This window comes from Curcuma longa, chromosome 4, assembly GCF_044706935.1.
Source record: "Curcuma longa cultivar G26 ecotype Majalengka, Jawa Barat chromosome 4, ITB_CL_G26_1.1, whole genome shotgun sequence".
Classification (NCBI taxonomy): domain Eukaryota; kingdom Viridiplantae; phylum Streptophyta; class Magnoliopsida; order Zingiberales; family Zingiberaceae; genus Curcuma; species Curcuma longa.
This window is the reverse complement of record NC_133864.1, coordinates 14,783,720-14,798,668: the sequence shown is the minus strand read 5'-3', so window position 1 is coordinate 14,798,668 and position 14,949 is coordinate 14,783,720. Positions and strand designations below refer to the sequence as shown.

The 14,949-nt window shown below is 39.7% G+C and overlaps 3 protein-coding genes across 5 annotated transcripts; 2 read left to right on the top strand and 1 right to left on the bottom strand.

Annotated features, from left to right (window-relative positions):
• Positions 1–589: 589 nt before the first annotated feature.
• LOC141827701 (putative polygalacturonase) lies at positions 590–2,692 on the bottom strand. Its single transcript, XM_074715016.1, has 5 exons — positions 2,333–2,692; positions 1,957–2,077; positions 1,660–1,834; positions 1,389–1,459; positions 590–1,227 (listed from the first exon to the last, which is right to left on the bottom strand). The coding sequence occupies exons 1-5, from the start codon at positions 2,666–2,668 to the stop codon at positions 590–592; spliced, it is 1,341 nt and encodes a 446-aa protein (XP_074571117.1). The 5' UTR covers positions 2,669–2,692.
• Positions 2,693–6,660: 3,968 nt separating this feature from the next.
• LOC141827546 (uncharacterized) lies at positions 6,661–11,631 on the top strand. Of its 2 annotated transcripts, none has more exons than XM_074714816.1 (9): positions 6,661–6,817; positions 7,851–7,986; positions 8,494–8,631; positions 8,776–8,881; positions 9,032–9,214; positions 10,038–10,203; positions 10,567–10,859; positions 11,329–11,418; positions 11,528–11,631. In XM_074714816.1, the coding sequence occupies exons 2-9, from the start codon at positions 7,972–7,974 to the stop codon at positions 11,599–11,601; spliced, it is 1,065 nt and encodes a 354-aa protein (XP_074570917.1). In that variant the 5' UTR covers positions 6,661–6,817; positions 7,851–7,971; the 3' UTR covers positions 11,602–11,631. The 2 variants fall into 2 exon arrangements, with proteins under 2 accessions (XP_074570917.1, XP_074570916.1); XM_074714815.1 differs by having other exon boundaries at positions 8,494–8,655.
• Positions 11,632–12,853: 1,222 nt separating this feature from the next.
• Positions 12,854–14,460, top strand: LOC141827669 (glucan endo-1,3-beta-glucosidase 11-like). Of its 2 annotated transcripts, XM_074714971.1 has the most exons (3): positions 12,854–13,034; positions 13,119–14,154; positions 14,361–14,460. In XM_074714971.1, exons 1-3 carry the CDS (start codon positions 12,854–12,856, stop codon positions 14,458–14,460), a joined length of 1,317 nt encoding a protein of 438 aa, XP_074571072.1. The 2 variants fall into 2 exon arrangements, with proteins under 2 accessions (XP_074571072.1, XP_074571073.1); XM_074714972.1 differs by lacking the exon at positions 14,361–14,460 and having other exon boundaries at positions 12,962–13,034; positions 13,119–14,161.
• Positions 14,461–14,949: the final 489 nt, after the last annotated feature.

The window sequence follows — 14,949 nt, the reverse complement described above, 5'->3', positions numbered from 1 at the left end:
TAGGTAGGTAGGATATGTATATATACATATGTGTACATGATAAGAGGTATATATATCATTCCAAGAATATATCTAATAAGAGATTATACTGATTTTCTATTACAATAAGTAGGACGAACAAGCAATATAATTAAAAGTATAAATTCCTCAGTGACAGAGTAGTAGCAAATAGATGAATGTAAAGGACCTGCTTCAGCCATTAGATATCCCTAATATTATTCTGAATCTCTGGCTGTGTCAAAACTGTCATTAGATGAATAGTGTTCATAAACCTCTAGTTAACATTTGAAACTATTGACGAAGTTGGATATCTTATTGTTTATCTTAATAATCCAAGACGTTAATGTCAATCCCAGATGAATATGAGTAGTATTGTATTGGGTTGGTCATTGAAATTAAAAGGAAATATCCTATCATTTCTTTAAACACGAAGAACTGCATCTCCAAGAGCCAGATAATAACATAAACTGAAGAAGCAAGAGAGAGGGAGAGAAAAAAAAGAGAGGCAAAAATAAAAACATGCATGGGTACTAATTTGAGCTAGCTCATACATCCCAACTCAGGAGAAACCACCAAAGAATCAACACATTCATAAAGCACTTGAGCAAAACCCTGCAGTAACTGTGTTAGTGAGCTCTGAGCATGGCCATGGCTGAACACCAAGTGCTGCTCCACTTACGTCTGTGCACCTCCATGACCCATAGTGTGGGCGCACACCCCAAAGCTTGACATTGGAGAGGCATACCCGAGTGAAGGGTGAGCCCCTAATGCCTTCTATTGATCCAGGCTGTTGTATGTCCACTCCCAACACATTCTTGATGGTCACTCCATCGACTGTCGGGACTGCATACCGGTTGAAGTACTCATCAGGGTGGTCACCGGCATCTCCGGCAATTCTAATGGCCTGACGCACCTTGTTCATGCTTACATTTATCACAGTCACATTCCTTATGTACCCTCCCCTTCCAACATTAGTCTTTATATGGATCCCAAATCCAGTGTTATAGAGGTTTATGTTCTCCACCAAGATATTGTTCACCCCACCTGAGGTCTCACTTCCTATTGCAATGCCAGAAAAAGGTGAAGATCCAGTGAGCCTTCGGATTGTGATGCCTGAGCTCGGACGACCATAAGCAATTCCATATTCGTCCCAGCCACTCTTTATGGCCACCAAATCATCTCCTGTCGTAATGTGGGCATCCTCAATGCAGACATTTGAGCTGGAATCTAAGTTTTTTAAAAATTGAAGTCTTATTAGTGAGGTCTTAAACTGTCATAGATCTGATATGAAACTAAAGGAAATTTCTACGAGTGCTGTAGGTATAGAAATTCTAATATAATGAGAAGCAAAATAGCAAAATAAATAGTATCATCAGGAAGATGGTTACCTGGATCTATGCCATCGGTATTAGGAGAGTCATATGGAGCCAACACTGTCACGTACTTTATCACCACATTGCTGCACAACAAATATAGAGTTAGAAACATGGAGAAAAATAAGGATATGTGTGTGAATCTTCCTTAATTTTCTCATTGCAAATAAGATATGTTTGTAAACTGTTAGGTGTTTTTCTCTATTAAAATAAGATATGTAATAACAAATTACAGCAGCACATCTTAAAAGGAGGTTAAAAAGAACAGGGAAAGATTTGGAGTCACCTGCAATAAACAGGATGGATACTCCAAAATGGAGAATTTTGAAAGACTGTGTTAGAAATTAAAATATCTCTAGAATTCTTGAACTCTAGGAGGTTTGGTCTTGTGTGGTGCAGAGATCCCTTTCTCCACATATTCCACCAAACTTCACCTTGGCCATCAATTGTGCCATTCTCACCTGTTTAAAGAAAAGCAAATATGAGGAACAATGGAAAAACATAATATCAATCATTAGGTAGATCCCGCAAAATATTATAACAAATCGAACAACATAGCTAGGGGAACTTGGTTGCAGTTTACCTGTTATGATCACATCACTAATGCCATCTCCTTGAATAAAACTCATATATCTCTTGCCAGGGAGCTCCCTCCCTCTTCCATATGATGGCAGAGGATCTACCAAAGGCCAATTCCTTGTGTCCTGCACATGTCAAGAGTTCTTCAACCTTTCTTTCTGGCATACTAATTGATGTCGACTAACAAGTGTCTCATAAAAGTAGACTGATTGGTGTGGTAGTTTGTTTTAAGTGTTGCACTCTTAACACTAGTTCTACCTGCAATTATGCATTTTCCTGCTTTTTTTCAACTTGCATGTAAACAAGTTGATATGTCTGAAAATCTTTGATCGAATTGCTTAGTTGGGGACATTAGCCTAAAATGTTACAAGGAGCATCACCTGTGTAGACTTGATGAGCGCACCTCGGGCTAAGTAAAGGGTCATGTGGCTGGTTAAGCTGAAGCTTCCTGTGAGCCAAACACCAGGGGGAATGTAGAGCAGCGTCCCACCCCTCTTCCTCATGTGCTGAATCCTGTAAATAGCCTTCTTGAAAGGCCAAGTATTAAGCGTCTTCCCGTCACCCACCGCCCCAAAGTCGGTGATCGATATCACCTCCCGCCGCAACTTCATCGGCACCACATCGGCGCACGACACCTCTGTCACCGCCAAGCCGCATTGAAGCAGGAGAGGGAGCAGCGCCACCACCACTCCAATCCACACTTGAAAAGGAACCATCTTTTATAAATATATATATATACTGCGAGTATAGGTTCCGAGAGGTGGTCGAATAAAAAAGAACTGTAGTTTTGAGCAGCTTGAAGATTTGCAAAGGAGCTAAAGTCAAGAGCTTTGGGCCAAAACGCTACAAAGCAATGATGACTTGAAACAGAGGCGTCCAAGAAGAGGGCTCCAAGGTGAGCTTTCTACATGCTAAGATTTGAGGCTCCGAGAGAAAGAATCCAGAGAAAGGAAATCTAAAGAGGTGTCGAGGAGAAGAGAGAGGTTATTGATTCCGAGCAGAAAGCTCCGAAGCAAGCAACGCAATGTCTCTGGCGGTGCTACTATATTTGGCCTCCAACAGCAGCAGAAAAGGTACTTACCACCACTTTAGAGAATGCTTTAGATATTAATCTATTGTCCCTCTGACTTCGTAGGAATCTCCTTTTCTTTCCCACTGTTTACTTTATTCATCTTTTGAATTTAATGGTAACATGGCCAAGTTTTGTGCATATAATGCCCATGCAGCCTCCCTTTCTCCACCTATTTAACAATTAACAATCGAGCAATTATGAAACCTTGTGTTGGTTAGTGTCAGAGCAGGGAAGAGGTTCGTGCTTCCATGAAGATGAATCATTCTGCATGGCTGAAACTAGTTTCAATAGGATGAGCAAGTGTCTTCTCTGCTATTCTCAAGTTGATTGGAGATGAACTCTGCGTTAACCGTACTGCGGTACTGGGAATTATTGGCTCTGCCCGGGCATCCATGAATAGACAGACATACAACCAAGGTCGGCGAATGGTGATAACTCAGCAAACTGGAAGTTTCATGTCTTATGCTGAAGGCTGTAACAAAGTGACCTGAAAGCGATCAATCAAAGTTTATAGCTGACGGCCAAAAGCTGTCACAAGAAAGCACTCTAACGCATGCATGCCATGACAAGAGCTCGTGAACTACTGATATGCCACCTCCAAAGCAGTGCTCCACTGAAACCAACCTATCACATGCTGAAGAGAGCAAGCTGTGCTTCCGAACACAGGCTCTAACAAGCAAAATCCAACACAAAACTCGAACTCGAAGTTTATGCTCGATCAGGTCTATCAAGGAAAAAGACTCATGTTGGATCCGTAGGATTCTGAACTCATTACTTTTGGCATGGTATAGTAATGGTGTCACCAATTATGTAGGTCTTGGATTCTTCTTCTTTAGCTTTTGATTCCCCTTTTGTCCCCATATCTTTAAACTCTGTCAAGTAACATGGGCACTACTCCCACTCTACTTCATTTCACATTCTCTGATTTCTGGAATAAAGATGATTAGCTGAGTTTGTTTTTTTCTCCCTTTAAAACTCGGAAGTCTGTGTGGGATCAAAGTAGTATGGTTTTTATCTGCTTTTATAGATTCACAAATTAACATTAGAAATCTGCCCTCGTCGTCAAATTATAGTTTTCGAATCTGAACTTTTCAGGTACAAAATCTTTTCTGTCATTCTAATGGAGCTGCACAGTTTTGTCACCAAGAGGAAGACCAGCAGGCAAGTCTTGAGAAACTTGGACGATCTCTTCTTGGAGGTGCATCCAAATGTGATGTGATTGAGACTATGTCTTGACCAGAAAAGACGGAGACATGAACATCACCAAAGAGTAGTAAATTCTCATCAACTTTCACTGAAACAAATTGTCTTTGTTTTGGTTATTATTCTTTATCACTACTTTTATTATAGCACTTTTCATTTTTGATTTATTAAGAAATGAATAATTTTACTGAAAACTATTCGCTTTTATGTGTTTGTAGTAAAAAAAAAATGCATTCGAATGTTCATTGAACTGAACTATTAATTATGCAAATGAAGTTCAAAAAAGTGAAAGTGAATAATTTTATTGAATTTATAATTGTACTTTGATCTCATTTCCCCATATCAGGTTTTGGCCTTTCCATTCCCCTTCTCCCATCTCCGATCTCTCGCGTCGCGCTTTTAAAGTACGGTTTAGCAGTCAATCAACTTAATCTAATTTGTTCGCTTCTTGATGTTTGCAGATTTCGCAGAATCAAACAGGCTTCGCACTTGGAACTATTGCTCGTCATCATGTCAGTGCTGGCGCAGGTTCTTTCTTTACCATTATTTTTTTTGTCGATTTGTTTCCATTTTCATGTGGTCCAATCGAAATCCGGACTACGATCTACCGTGAATACGAGGGGAGGGATGATTCACAAGGCCCATGTGTTCGCCTTCAGTAGTGTCATCCATCAGAGAGTTGTCTGTCACGAGAAATTTAATAATTCATTCATGTTCCTTTGAGCTCTGGTCTCTGGATTGGACAGCCACATGCTGACCACCTCAAACTCGTCTCTTTCATCAGCTTAAAAGGTAATAGATTAAGGAGGATCTCTACTTTAACAACGTTGGTGATGTTTCGCTTCCCAAGATTGAATTTTTCGTTAGCGGTATAATTAGGAGTTAGAAGAACAATGGCGTTGCAAGTTTCCATTTTTAAGATAACACGCAATATTGAAGCTTATATTGCACGGATTCTATAACCTTCTCATTTCAGAACTGAAGACCAAGCTCCCGATTAACTTAAAAATGGTTTCTAATAGGATATTCAAATATCTGATAGTTCTCCTCGACTTCATTTGTGCGATAAATAGGATATGATGTGGTGGTAGAAGCCATTGTCCATCTTCCTGCAACATCTGTAAAAACTGGATCACTAAGAGTTATTATCTTACAGATTCTTAAGACATCTCACGAGATTCATATCATGTTTAATTTAGTATTTTTTAGGACAAACTGTTCCAGAACACACGGAACAGAATTTAGTTTTTTTTTCATGACATATCATGGTATCTTGCATAGTTTAAAGATTAGGCGTCAACATACCTTCTACCGCATGGATCGGAGGAGATACAGTTAGTTATATCCAATCCTTTTTCTGTGGTATTGCTGCATTCAAGAAATTTCTAAGATCCAAACATACAGTAAAATAACAGCTTTCATTTGCCTTCATTATATCTCATGTCAATTCCAATTGCAAAAGGATATATAGATTGCTACATCGATCGAGTCCAACCAGGAAAAACATCCTATTCAAAAAGTTAAGTGCTTGGCAGCCTCATATGTTTGTCCAAGAAGCACCACATCTCTACGTTGACCCCAACTTAAAGATCGTCTATATCATTGTGCACTCCACTCCATTAGAGTTTTCAAAGGCTTCCCAGAGTTTGAAAAGTGACTTAATGATAACATGGTGGTTAATGAAACAGTGTCTTTGCTATATCGTCAGTCATTCCGTTAAGTGATTTTAGTGGATTAGGGTAAACTTTGCTAGAGCATTTTTAAAAAGTAGATAAAAACGTTTGATTTATTCCAAAAATAGACTAAATTACTGCACTGTTAAACTTCTCTGACAGTATTAATTGATTATATTGTAGAGAGGAGCATTTGAGTCTCTATTTTGTGGACCATTTTCTTGTTTTTGGTTGTAATGCTGTTCGTCGGTGGCGTTGCCCTTTGTTAATTCCCCGACGATGTGTCTCAACTGGTTGCTGGTGGGGCTGAATCACTGAATGAAATTTGAGCAACCAGTTGTCCGGTGGTTGAGTGTGTTCCTTGGAAAGCAACTATTAGTTTTTCTAATTTAATTGAGATTAATTTTAATCCAGACTAGTCATCTAGTCTCTATTTGTAGTCTAATGTTTTTATTTGATGTTGGTCCTATAAGAATCATACCCTTCAAAACTCCAGTAGTATTATTGCACATTAAGGTTTCATTCACCTGGGAAAAAAATTAGTTTGTGGTCATTTATTTATTAAATAGTTCGTTTTTCTCCCTATTCCTATTCGACTGAATGAAAATCAATTTGAAACAGGCTCAAACATCAGTCCCCCATGATTGTGAAATCATGAAATCTGAGATGGTTTATTGGACCTTGCCCGTGTTCGTGTCCCCACGACAGCGTTTCATGGTCGTCCAAGGTAAATATGTCCTCGTAAGGAAATCTATGTACGTCGTTGCTCAAGTGGTATAACAGGGAGATCTTCTATCCGTCGCTTTACCACTCTGCCTCCGCGGTTGGTTGGGGAGAGAGGAGATCCAGCTCCATAAACTCTTAAAAAATTTTCCCATCTCTCATCTTAATTCTTTCCTTAACCGCTTTGTTTAATGGTGAGTTTCCTCCGTTGCTGTGTTTCCAATCTGCGTTCTTGAGCTGCAAATCGAAAATTATTATTTTCTGCTTTTTTTTTTTACATCGCATATATATAGCTGAAAACCATTCAATGAAACGTCGTGCTTCCTACATATTTCGGATGGTGTAGTGTGTTTGAATCCCTTATTTTGTTCTCGCCTCTCCCTTCGTACTGTCAACTTTAGTACCATGTTTTATGATTTTCGATTAGAACTGTTAGAAGCCAACAAAAAATATCTTAATATGTAGATGAAGATTCATCTTTTTGTTGGTTGTATAGTTAAGCTGTTCATTGATGCCTGAGATGTAAATTATTTGTTTTAAATTTCTTTCTTGCAATTTGCATGCGGTTTTTTAGCTCAGTTACCAGGAATCGTCTGCACAGTAGAGAACTGAAGAAGAAGAAGAAGTAATCGTTGCTTGACACAGTGTATTCTGGAAATGAAATATCCTTCATTGTGCTTATCAACCTATTGTTTTTAACACATAATTGTTATTGGGAATAGTTGTATGGTCGTATATTGCTCTCATGATTCTTCTCAAGGGGAAGACTTTTAGGAGATAATGGAGACATCGATAGCCAAATGTTTGTAAACCACATGCTTTTCAGGGATAATAACACCCGATGAAGTAGCTGGTTTAATGGTGTTATCTTTAACTCCCTGTTACTGCAACATCATCCTTCTGGATTTGTAATTTCCTACAGTAATCTTTGTATAAACTTTAGTTGTCTTCATGTGATAATGTCATAATACATAAAATTCTCAAGATTTGTCTCTAGCAAAAATTTCTTGTGTTAAGCTGGTTTTCTTGACTTTTTTTTTTTTTTGAGTTCCGTATGACAATAAGTCTTTGACAACTGGTTTTGGACATTTATGTTTAACATCTTTTGTAAATTTGATTTACTTATTTATTTTGGCAGCAGATAGGATCAATGTCCTTTTACCTTCTTGCGTCGCGTCATCTATTTTGCAGCAGCCTTACTGAGACCTTATTCATATTGCTTTACAGGCAGTAGCTACAGAGCATGATAAATACTGAATCTCCAGGGCAGTAACAATTCTCAGTCTATCCTTCAATCCTTTTAAGTCACACGAGTTAAGCTTCATTAGCATGCTCTGGCTGAGCTGAAATGCAAACTTCGCAGGTGAAAACTTTCTAAACTTGACAAAATCTCACAGTGGCACAGTTAAATAGTTTCACTTTCCTTTAGTAGTTGTTTTCATATGAACGGATGACCACAATCGCAACACCTCTGCCCGACAAAACAACAATCATTGCTGTAGAAATAAATTAAGTTTATTGCATGAACTTGTTAAAAATGGAATGCTACGGATTACAATATGACAGGTGAAAGAAAAGGATAAGACCATAATGGAACCATGGCCGTATTCAAAATTGTCGATATGTAAAGCAGCAAGTCTAGCTAGGATTAAGAAATGATCTTACATGTGTTTTTTCTTCAATAAGTCAGTTCTCAACTGTATTGCTAAGACTCGAACAACATCTTAGCCACCTTTGTACCTTGCTTCAGATGCGCTGTCTGAGACTAGTTATGTAAGATTAAGATTTCTTTCAGATTGTATCCCTGAGGATACCTTGCCATTTTAGCTTATTTTGATCTTTAGAAATTTCTCAAGGGAATTTTCTACAGGATCTCCATCGTATAGAAGGACAGCCATCGCCTGAAGCTTCGCATGATTTACTAGGTGACTATCAACATGCTCCACTTGTTGAAGCTCCTATAGAAGATTCTGGTTCAGCGTCCAATGCGAGCAGTAACAGTAGAAAGGTTCGTCGTGATGACATTGAACTGGTGAGGCTGCTCATTGCTGGTTCGTCGTGATGACATTGAACATTCTGCAAAGATAGCATGAACACAGAGAGTCATTGGCTGTCCATGGCTTATTTCCTATCTCATTCACTTATTTTGCAGGTGCAAAACTTGATTGAACGATGTCTACAAATGTATATGAACAGAGGGGAGGTGGTCCGCATATTGTCTAATCGTGCTAGGATAGAACCTAGTTTCACAACGCTCGGTATGCATTTTAAACCTCCAATCTTAAAATTTGTTATAAATTGATGTAACCGGTTTGTAATTCTTGGCCTGTGAATAATAATACTCATAACCATATGCCTTGATTGTAGACTACTAATGATATCTTATTCTTAGCTTTATGTTTTTTCAGTATGGCAGAAATTGGAAGAAGAAAACTCGGAATTTTTCAGAGCCTATTATATAAGACTGAAACTGAAGAAGCAGATCATTCTGTTCAATCATTTGCTTGAGCACCAGTACCATCTGATGAAGTATCCTGTCCAGTCTAAGATTCCATTGGCTCCTATTCAAAATGGGATTCGCCCTACGCCTGGTAATTTATTTTGTTGATTCCTTTGAACTCTCGTTGCAATATTGTGCCAACTGATAGCGAGTAATTAGATTAAATTCAAAGATAGAAGAATGGAGAAACATTGTAAGCCAAAGATATAAGTCAAGCATAACTAAAATGTAGTTTGGATAATAAGTAAAAAAATGCTATGAGAAATGTTAAAACAAATGAATGCCAACAAATTTATAAGAGTTTTAGATATCTATTATCAAAAACAAACCGTTTATGGATGTTACAGGAGGTTCGTGCAGATCTAGTATGTCTTTTTCACTCCACAAATATCAAGATCATATGGATACTCATTCTTTTCTCTTTCCAGGAAGGATACATATATGATCTGTAAATGACTAATGGTCAACTAAGATTTATTATTCAAGAATTAAGAAATACTAAAGATATAGATTGTGTATAAGGTTGTGTTATAATCTGATGTACTTTATATATGGATCGGTAGTAGCAGTAATGAAACATAACTAACATAACACTACTATCTAGGAGCAGGTAGGGTGGTTCTACAATATGATAAAATAAAAGGAAATAAGTTATAATGGTGTAAACATGTTTGAAGACGATCGATATAATTTATAGTTAGACAAACAGAATAAAAATAAGAGGTTTAGAGGAAGAAGATCAAATAGAACACTAGTTAATGTGTTTGTATAGCTTTGGATAGAATTCAATAGAAGGACAAGATTCGTGTTGCCTTCCCCCGAATGATAAGACTAAGATGAATTGCTCTTTCTTTCCCTCTGCCAAATTGCTTTTGTAGAACACAAAGCTTAATTAACACTCATTTGCAGTGCAGTCAATTTGCCTATGGGATATCCTATTCTTCCTCAGCACCCAATCCCAATGCCAGTTACAGGTCAGCCCCATGACCTAATGGCTTGTGGAATCTCCAGCTGCCATGCAGTCAATGTTATTCCTGCACCTGGAACTTTTCATCCCAGCCACGTCAATTCTGGGACCAAGTAAGAAATTATTTTCCCCTATGAATATTTTAAAATAGTGAGATATGGTTTACCTTTTCACATAGGAAGAGATCCGGATCGACTCCTTTTCTTCTTCTAGAGTGGCAACATGTTTTTTGTCTCTATCATTTGTCTTATGCAAAGTAGGAGGGAGACGTTCTGTCTGTGAAGGATGTTTTGTTTCTCCCTTGTTCGTTCAGAATGAGACTTGTTATGAACACTCCTCCTCTATGATTTCCAACTTATCTTTATCTGTAGTAGTTTAACTGAGATTAATCAGAACTTGTAGAATAATTCAATTTATCCTTTTGCTTGTTCTTTGTTTGATGAAACATTGTCTATTTAATCATTTATGATTGGCAGCGGCACAACTGAAGTGGTTCATGCGACGCCTCCATCTGGTGCCATTTCTTCCATGTCCGAGATGGTTGTGAGCCCTGCACCTGCAGCAACATCAAGCGCTCATTTTCCTTTCACTCCTGAGATATCTGGAACAGGCATAAATGCCGATTCAACCTTTCTGTCTGATGTGGCAAATGCAGAACTGCAACTAAGTTCAGATGGTGTGGAGCAGTCAAGAGATACAATGCGATCATTAGGACAGTTTTGGAATTTCAGTCTGTCTGAATCGACCATGGACTTGACAAATATAGCAGGTGATTTTGCTCTTAGACTTTCAGATATATGATTATATCTTTGGCCAAAAAAATTGATCGTTGATATGAACAGCATTTTTTCAGTAGGATTAGGAAGCAAACACAAATGCAATCCTAGAACACAATGCCCATATTCTTGTTTGCTTGCTAACTGAGGCATATATATGCTAAAAACTGGAAGGAGTAGTAATAGATCTTCAAACTGTTCATCGATCATCAACACCCATAGTTTAGAAGATCAATTAGAATTGAAGATGTCCTGTGCGAGAGACCAGAGAAATTAAAACTCTAGTTGATGCAATTATAAAAGTATAGGAGACGGATACATTAATAGTTCAATCAAAGATAAAGACTCAAGTAACTGACTGCTGCACAAGTGCTTGATTACTGGATAGTTCTTTTCACAAATGATTCTTTACTAAATGTTCATTAACACAATCAATCAATCATCTGGTTTGGTCCATACAAGATCTTGGAGCTTTGGGAGACTATGATGGTTCTCCGTTCTTGCCATCGGATTCAGACATCTTGCTGGACTCCCCAGAAGAGGAAGATATAGGTAACTTTAGCACCTTTTCCCAAAGTTTCTTCTCTTTATGCGCTGCAAAGACTAATAACTCGTTGCTAATGTTTAATGATCCTCCTCGAGTACTTTGTTTCTTTTTCAGTTGAAGAATACTTAGCCGATGTTACGAATGGACTGAGCTCTCACCAATCAGAATCAGATGAAGAGAAATCTTAGGACGAGTTTCAACTTTCTTTTCACACCTTCTCTGTAATTCGCTCACTTTGTCTATATAAACTTTATAAAAGATTTATGGTTATTGTGTGTGTATTTTTGTACAAGATCGCATAAATTATGCCTTGTCGACCAAATTGGACCGGAGCGGCCGAGTTGGGCCCGGTCTGAAAAGCCGCCGCTTTGCCCTCCTCGCCACATCCTCAATGCGTCACCTTTTCCTACCTTTCGTCCCCTTCCACGTCATCTGACACTGCGCGCCACAAAGTGATTTTCCTTCTCTCCTTTAGAATAGACAATGAATTGCGATCGAGAGAGAATATAATGGTGATTAGATGCTAATTTTAGTGCACCAAAAAAGAATTCAAATTCTCGATCATGATGGACTTAACGTTAATGGATGGATGCTGATAAAAGAAAGATTCTAGTGATTAATAATGCACTCGTCAATCTTTTGCAGAATGCTTCATGATTGCTTATGGAAATCAAATCTATAAATTACCATGGCGACACGCATGCCGACTAGAATATATATTAAGCCATCATCATTTTGGCTCAAGTTGAATCGCTATAATGATAGCAATAGCATACATTTATTGGACACACATAGCCATGCGTATCTTTGCGTAGCAGACCATGCTCATCGTTTGACAAAAGGACGAAGGCTGCTCTCGCCGCCGGAATGTCGTCGAGATTCGCACCAGTCCATTTGCACGTACTGCTCCGTAGCGTGGTCACTGGTATCCACTGGACCTCATAGTCGCATGCAGTCAAACTGAATGACAATCCAAAGCTTCTGACTTTAAAAAAAGTCAACGCATACACTCTTCTCTTCTTCTTCTTGATCGTCGTCGTCGTCTTCTTCTTAACTTGTACGAATTGAATGAAATAATTTCAGATAAGATGATAAAACCTGGAATGGTGAACAGTAGGGAAACAGTAATCTTGTCTTGGAGGCCATGTAATGTTCGTCTCGACGAAGAAACCTCAAGATCATGTTTATCTTGATTTCATTTCTTTGGTGCAAAGTAATCAGGGCGAGGGCCAAATCTTATTCTGCAAAGAACAGGACAGGACACACAATATGGCGTCGTTGTAAAGATACTAAAAGTAGCCCTGGCACAAGTCCAGCACTATAGAAAACCTCCAATTAGATTCCATATAAAATCCTCTTCGATCAATTTGTGCAAGACAAGGCAAGGCAAGGTAACGCTGAGCGAATCCTCGAGCTCAATCAACTCTCTTCTGAAATCCCATGATGCAAGCAAAGAAAGGAATTGGAAACAGATTAGTCCCCATCTTACTCTCTTTTAAGCCCTCCTCTTCTTCTTCGTCCTCTCCCTTTTCTTCCCTTTCTGTCTCCATGGCCGTCTCCAGTTTGCAACTCAACACGAAGATAGTAACAATGCTCCTTCTGTTCAATCTTTTGCGTACAGGTTCGCATGACTCTTCCTCCATTTCTCCCAAAATGTGATCGTACGTGATATCGATGGATCAAGAAAGTTTGGGTCTTGTTGCAGATTTTTCCCATTTCCAGCTTTGCTCTGCTCTCGGCATCAACTACGGCCAAGTCGCTGACAACCTCCCCTCGCCGGAGCAAGTCCGCGGCCTGCTTACCTCGCTTAGGATCAGCAAAATTAGGATTTACGACGTGAACCCCCGCGTCCTCGCCGCCTTCGTCGGTACTGGCATCGAGCTCATCGTCACCGTCCCCAACGACGCCGTCGCGCTGCTCGCCGACCCGCGGCAGGCCCTCCAGTGGCTGACCACCAACGTGCGCCCCTTCGTCCCCACCACCAGAATCACCGGCATCGCCGTCGGAAATGAGGTATTCACCGGCGACGACCCGGCTCTGATGTCCAACCTCGTCCCCGCCATGCTCGCCCTCCACTCCGCCCTCGCCGAGCTCGGCCTCGACGCCTCCATCCACGTGTCGACCGCGAACTCCTTGGCGGTGCTCGCCACCTCGTACCCTCCGTCGATGGGCGCGTTCAAACCGGAGCTATCTGGACTCATGCTGCCGTTCCTACAGTTCCTGGCGGCGACGGGGGCTCCGTTTTGGATCAACGCCTACCCGTACTTCGCCTACAAGGACGACCCGGCGGCAGTGTCGTTGGACTACGTGCTGGCCAATCCCAACGCCGGCACGGTCGACCCCTACACCGGTCTTCGCTACGACAACATGCTGTACGCGCAGGTGGACGCCGTGGCGATGGCGGCGGCGCGAATGGGATGCGGCGGGGTGGACGTGCGGGTGTCGGAGACGGGGTGGCCGTCGAAGGGTGACGCCGACGAGGTCGGGGCGACTGTGGAGAACGCGAGGGCGTACAACAGGAACCTGCTCGGCCAGCAGATGAGGGGAGAGGGGACGCCGCTGCGGCCGGAGCAGAGGTTGGAGGTATACCTCTTCGCCCTCTTTAACGAGGACATGAAGCCCGGCCCAACATCGGAGCGCAATTATGGGCTTTTTGAGCCCAATGGCACCATGGTTTACAATGTGGGCCTTGTCGGGCCGAGATCATCTGCCTCCATTTCCCTCACTTCTTCTGCATCAAAGGTATAAATATAAATTCTTAATTCAGTTTTTTTAAAAAATAAATAAATAAATAAACAAAATTCTCCTGAAATTTTCATTATTGTCAAAATGCCTTTCCACTTTCATGTTCATCTATTTCATATTAATAGAAGGAAGAAAAAATGTTTTAAAAAATAATATACTGCATATTTTGTTTTACAAAAATATAATTTTTAATATCTTTTTGGGTTTTGCAGGGAAAGGGAAAGGAAGAGGGGGGGAGGTTGTGGTACTGGATAAATATTATTCTCATATTCTCATTGACTTTGAAAGATTTTATTTCATGAATATGGACATCTAATAAAAAGGAATTGAATGGTTTTTTATATATATTTTTTCAAGGAAAAATATGGGGAGACCATGAGCCACGTGCCACTCACAAGTCACTTCCATGTCTTCACTGAGCCAACTGCCGGAGGTATAATCATTAAAATATATATATACACAATAGGAGTTAAGGATAGTGAGCAAAGACATCACCATGTATATATAAATTCACACTTTTATAGAAATTTTTTAGAATATTTGAATTTGCAAAATATTTTTTTAAAATGTAATATAGATTTGGATTTTACAAGATCAAAATTCATATTTTTTTAAAAAAAAGGTTCTTTTTAATTTTGATAAAAGGAAGTTTTCTTGATATTTGTTCAAGAAAAAAAAAGACTTTAGCATCCTGTTGACCTTTTTAAGTTTTAACTGCTTCAGGGATTGCAATCCGCAAGCACTCAACGCGACGCCACTTTGCGACGTGGATCGCATCCCACTTTTAGTCT

Coding starts and splice junctions, on each gene's coding strand:
- LOC141827701 (XM_074715016.1), bottom strand. CDS start 2,668: ATGGTTCCTTTTCAAGTGTGGATTGGAGTGGTGGTGGCGCTGCTCCCT. Junction 2,078..2,332: donor CGCTCATCAAGTCTACACAG/GTGATGCTCCTT, acceptor TGACATGTGCAG/GACACAAGGAATTGGCCTTT. Junction 1,228..1,388: donor TACCGATGGCATAGATCCAG/GTAACCATCTTC, acceptor TAAAAAACTTAG/ATTCCAGCTCAAATGTCTGC.
- LOC141827546 (XM_074714815.1), top strand. Junction 8,882..9,031: donor ACCTAGTTTCACAACGCTCG/GTATGCATTTTA, acceptor ATGTTTTTTCAG/TATGGCAGAAATTGGAAGAA. Junction 10,204..10,566: donor CACGTCAATTCTGGGACCAA/GTAAGAAATTAT, acceptor TATGATTGGCAG/CGGCACAACTGAAGTGGTTC.
- LOC141827669 (XM_074714971.1), top strand. CDS start 12,854: ATGATGCAAGCAAAGAAAGGAATTGGAAACAGATTAGTCCCCATCTTA. Junction 13,035..13,118: donor GTTCAATCTTTTGCGTACAG/GTTCGCATGACT, acceptor GTCTTGTTGCAG/ATTTTTCCCATTTCCAGCTT. Junction 14,155..14,360: donor CTCACTTCTTCTGCATCAAA/GGTATAAATATA, acceptor AATATCTTTTTG/GGTTTTGCAGGGAAAGGGAA.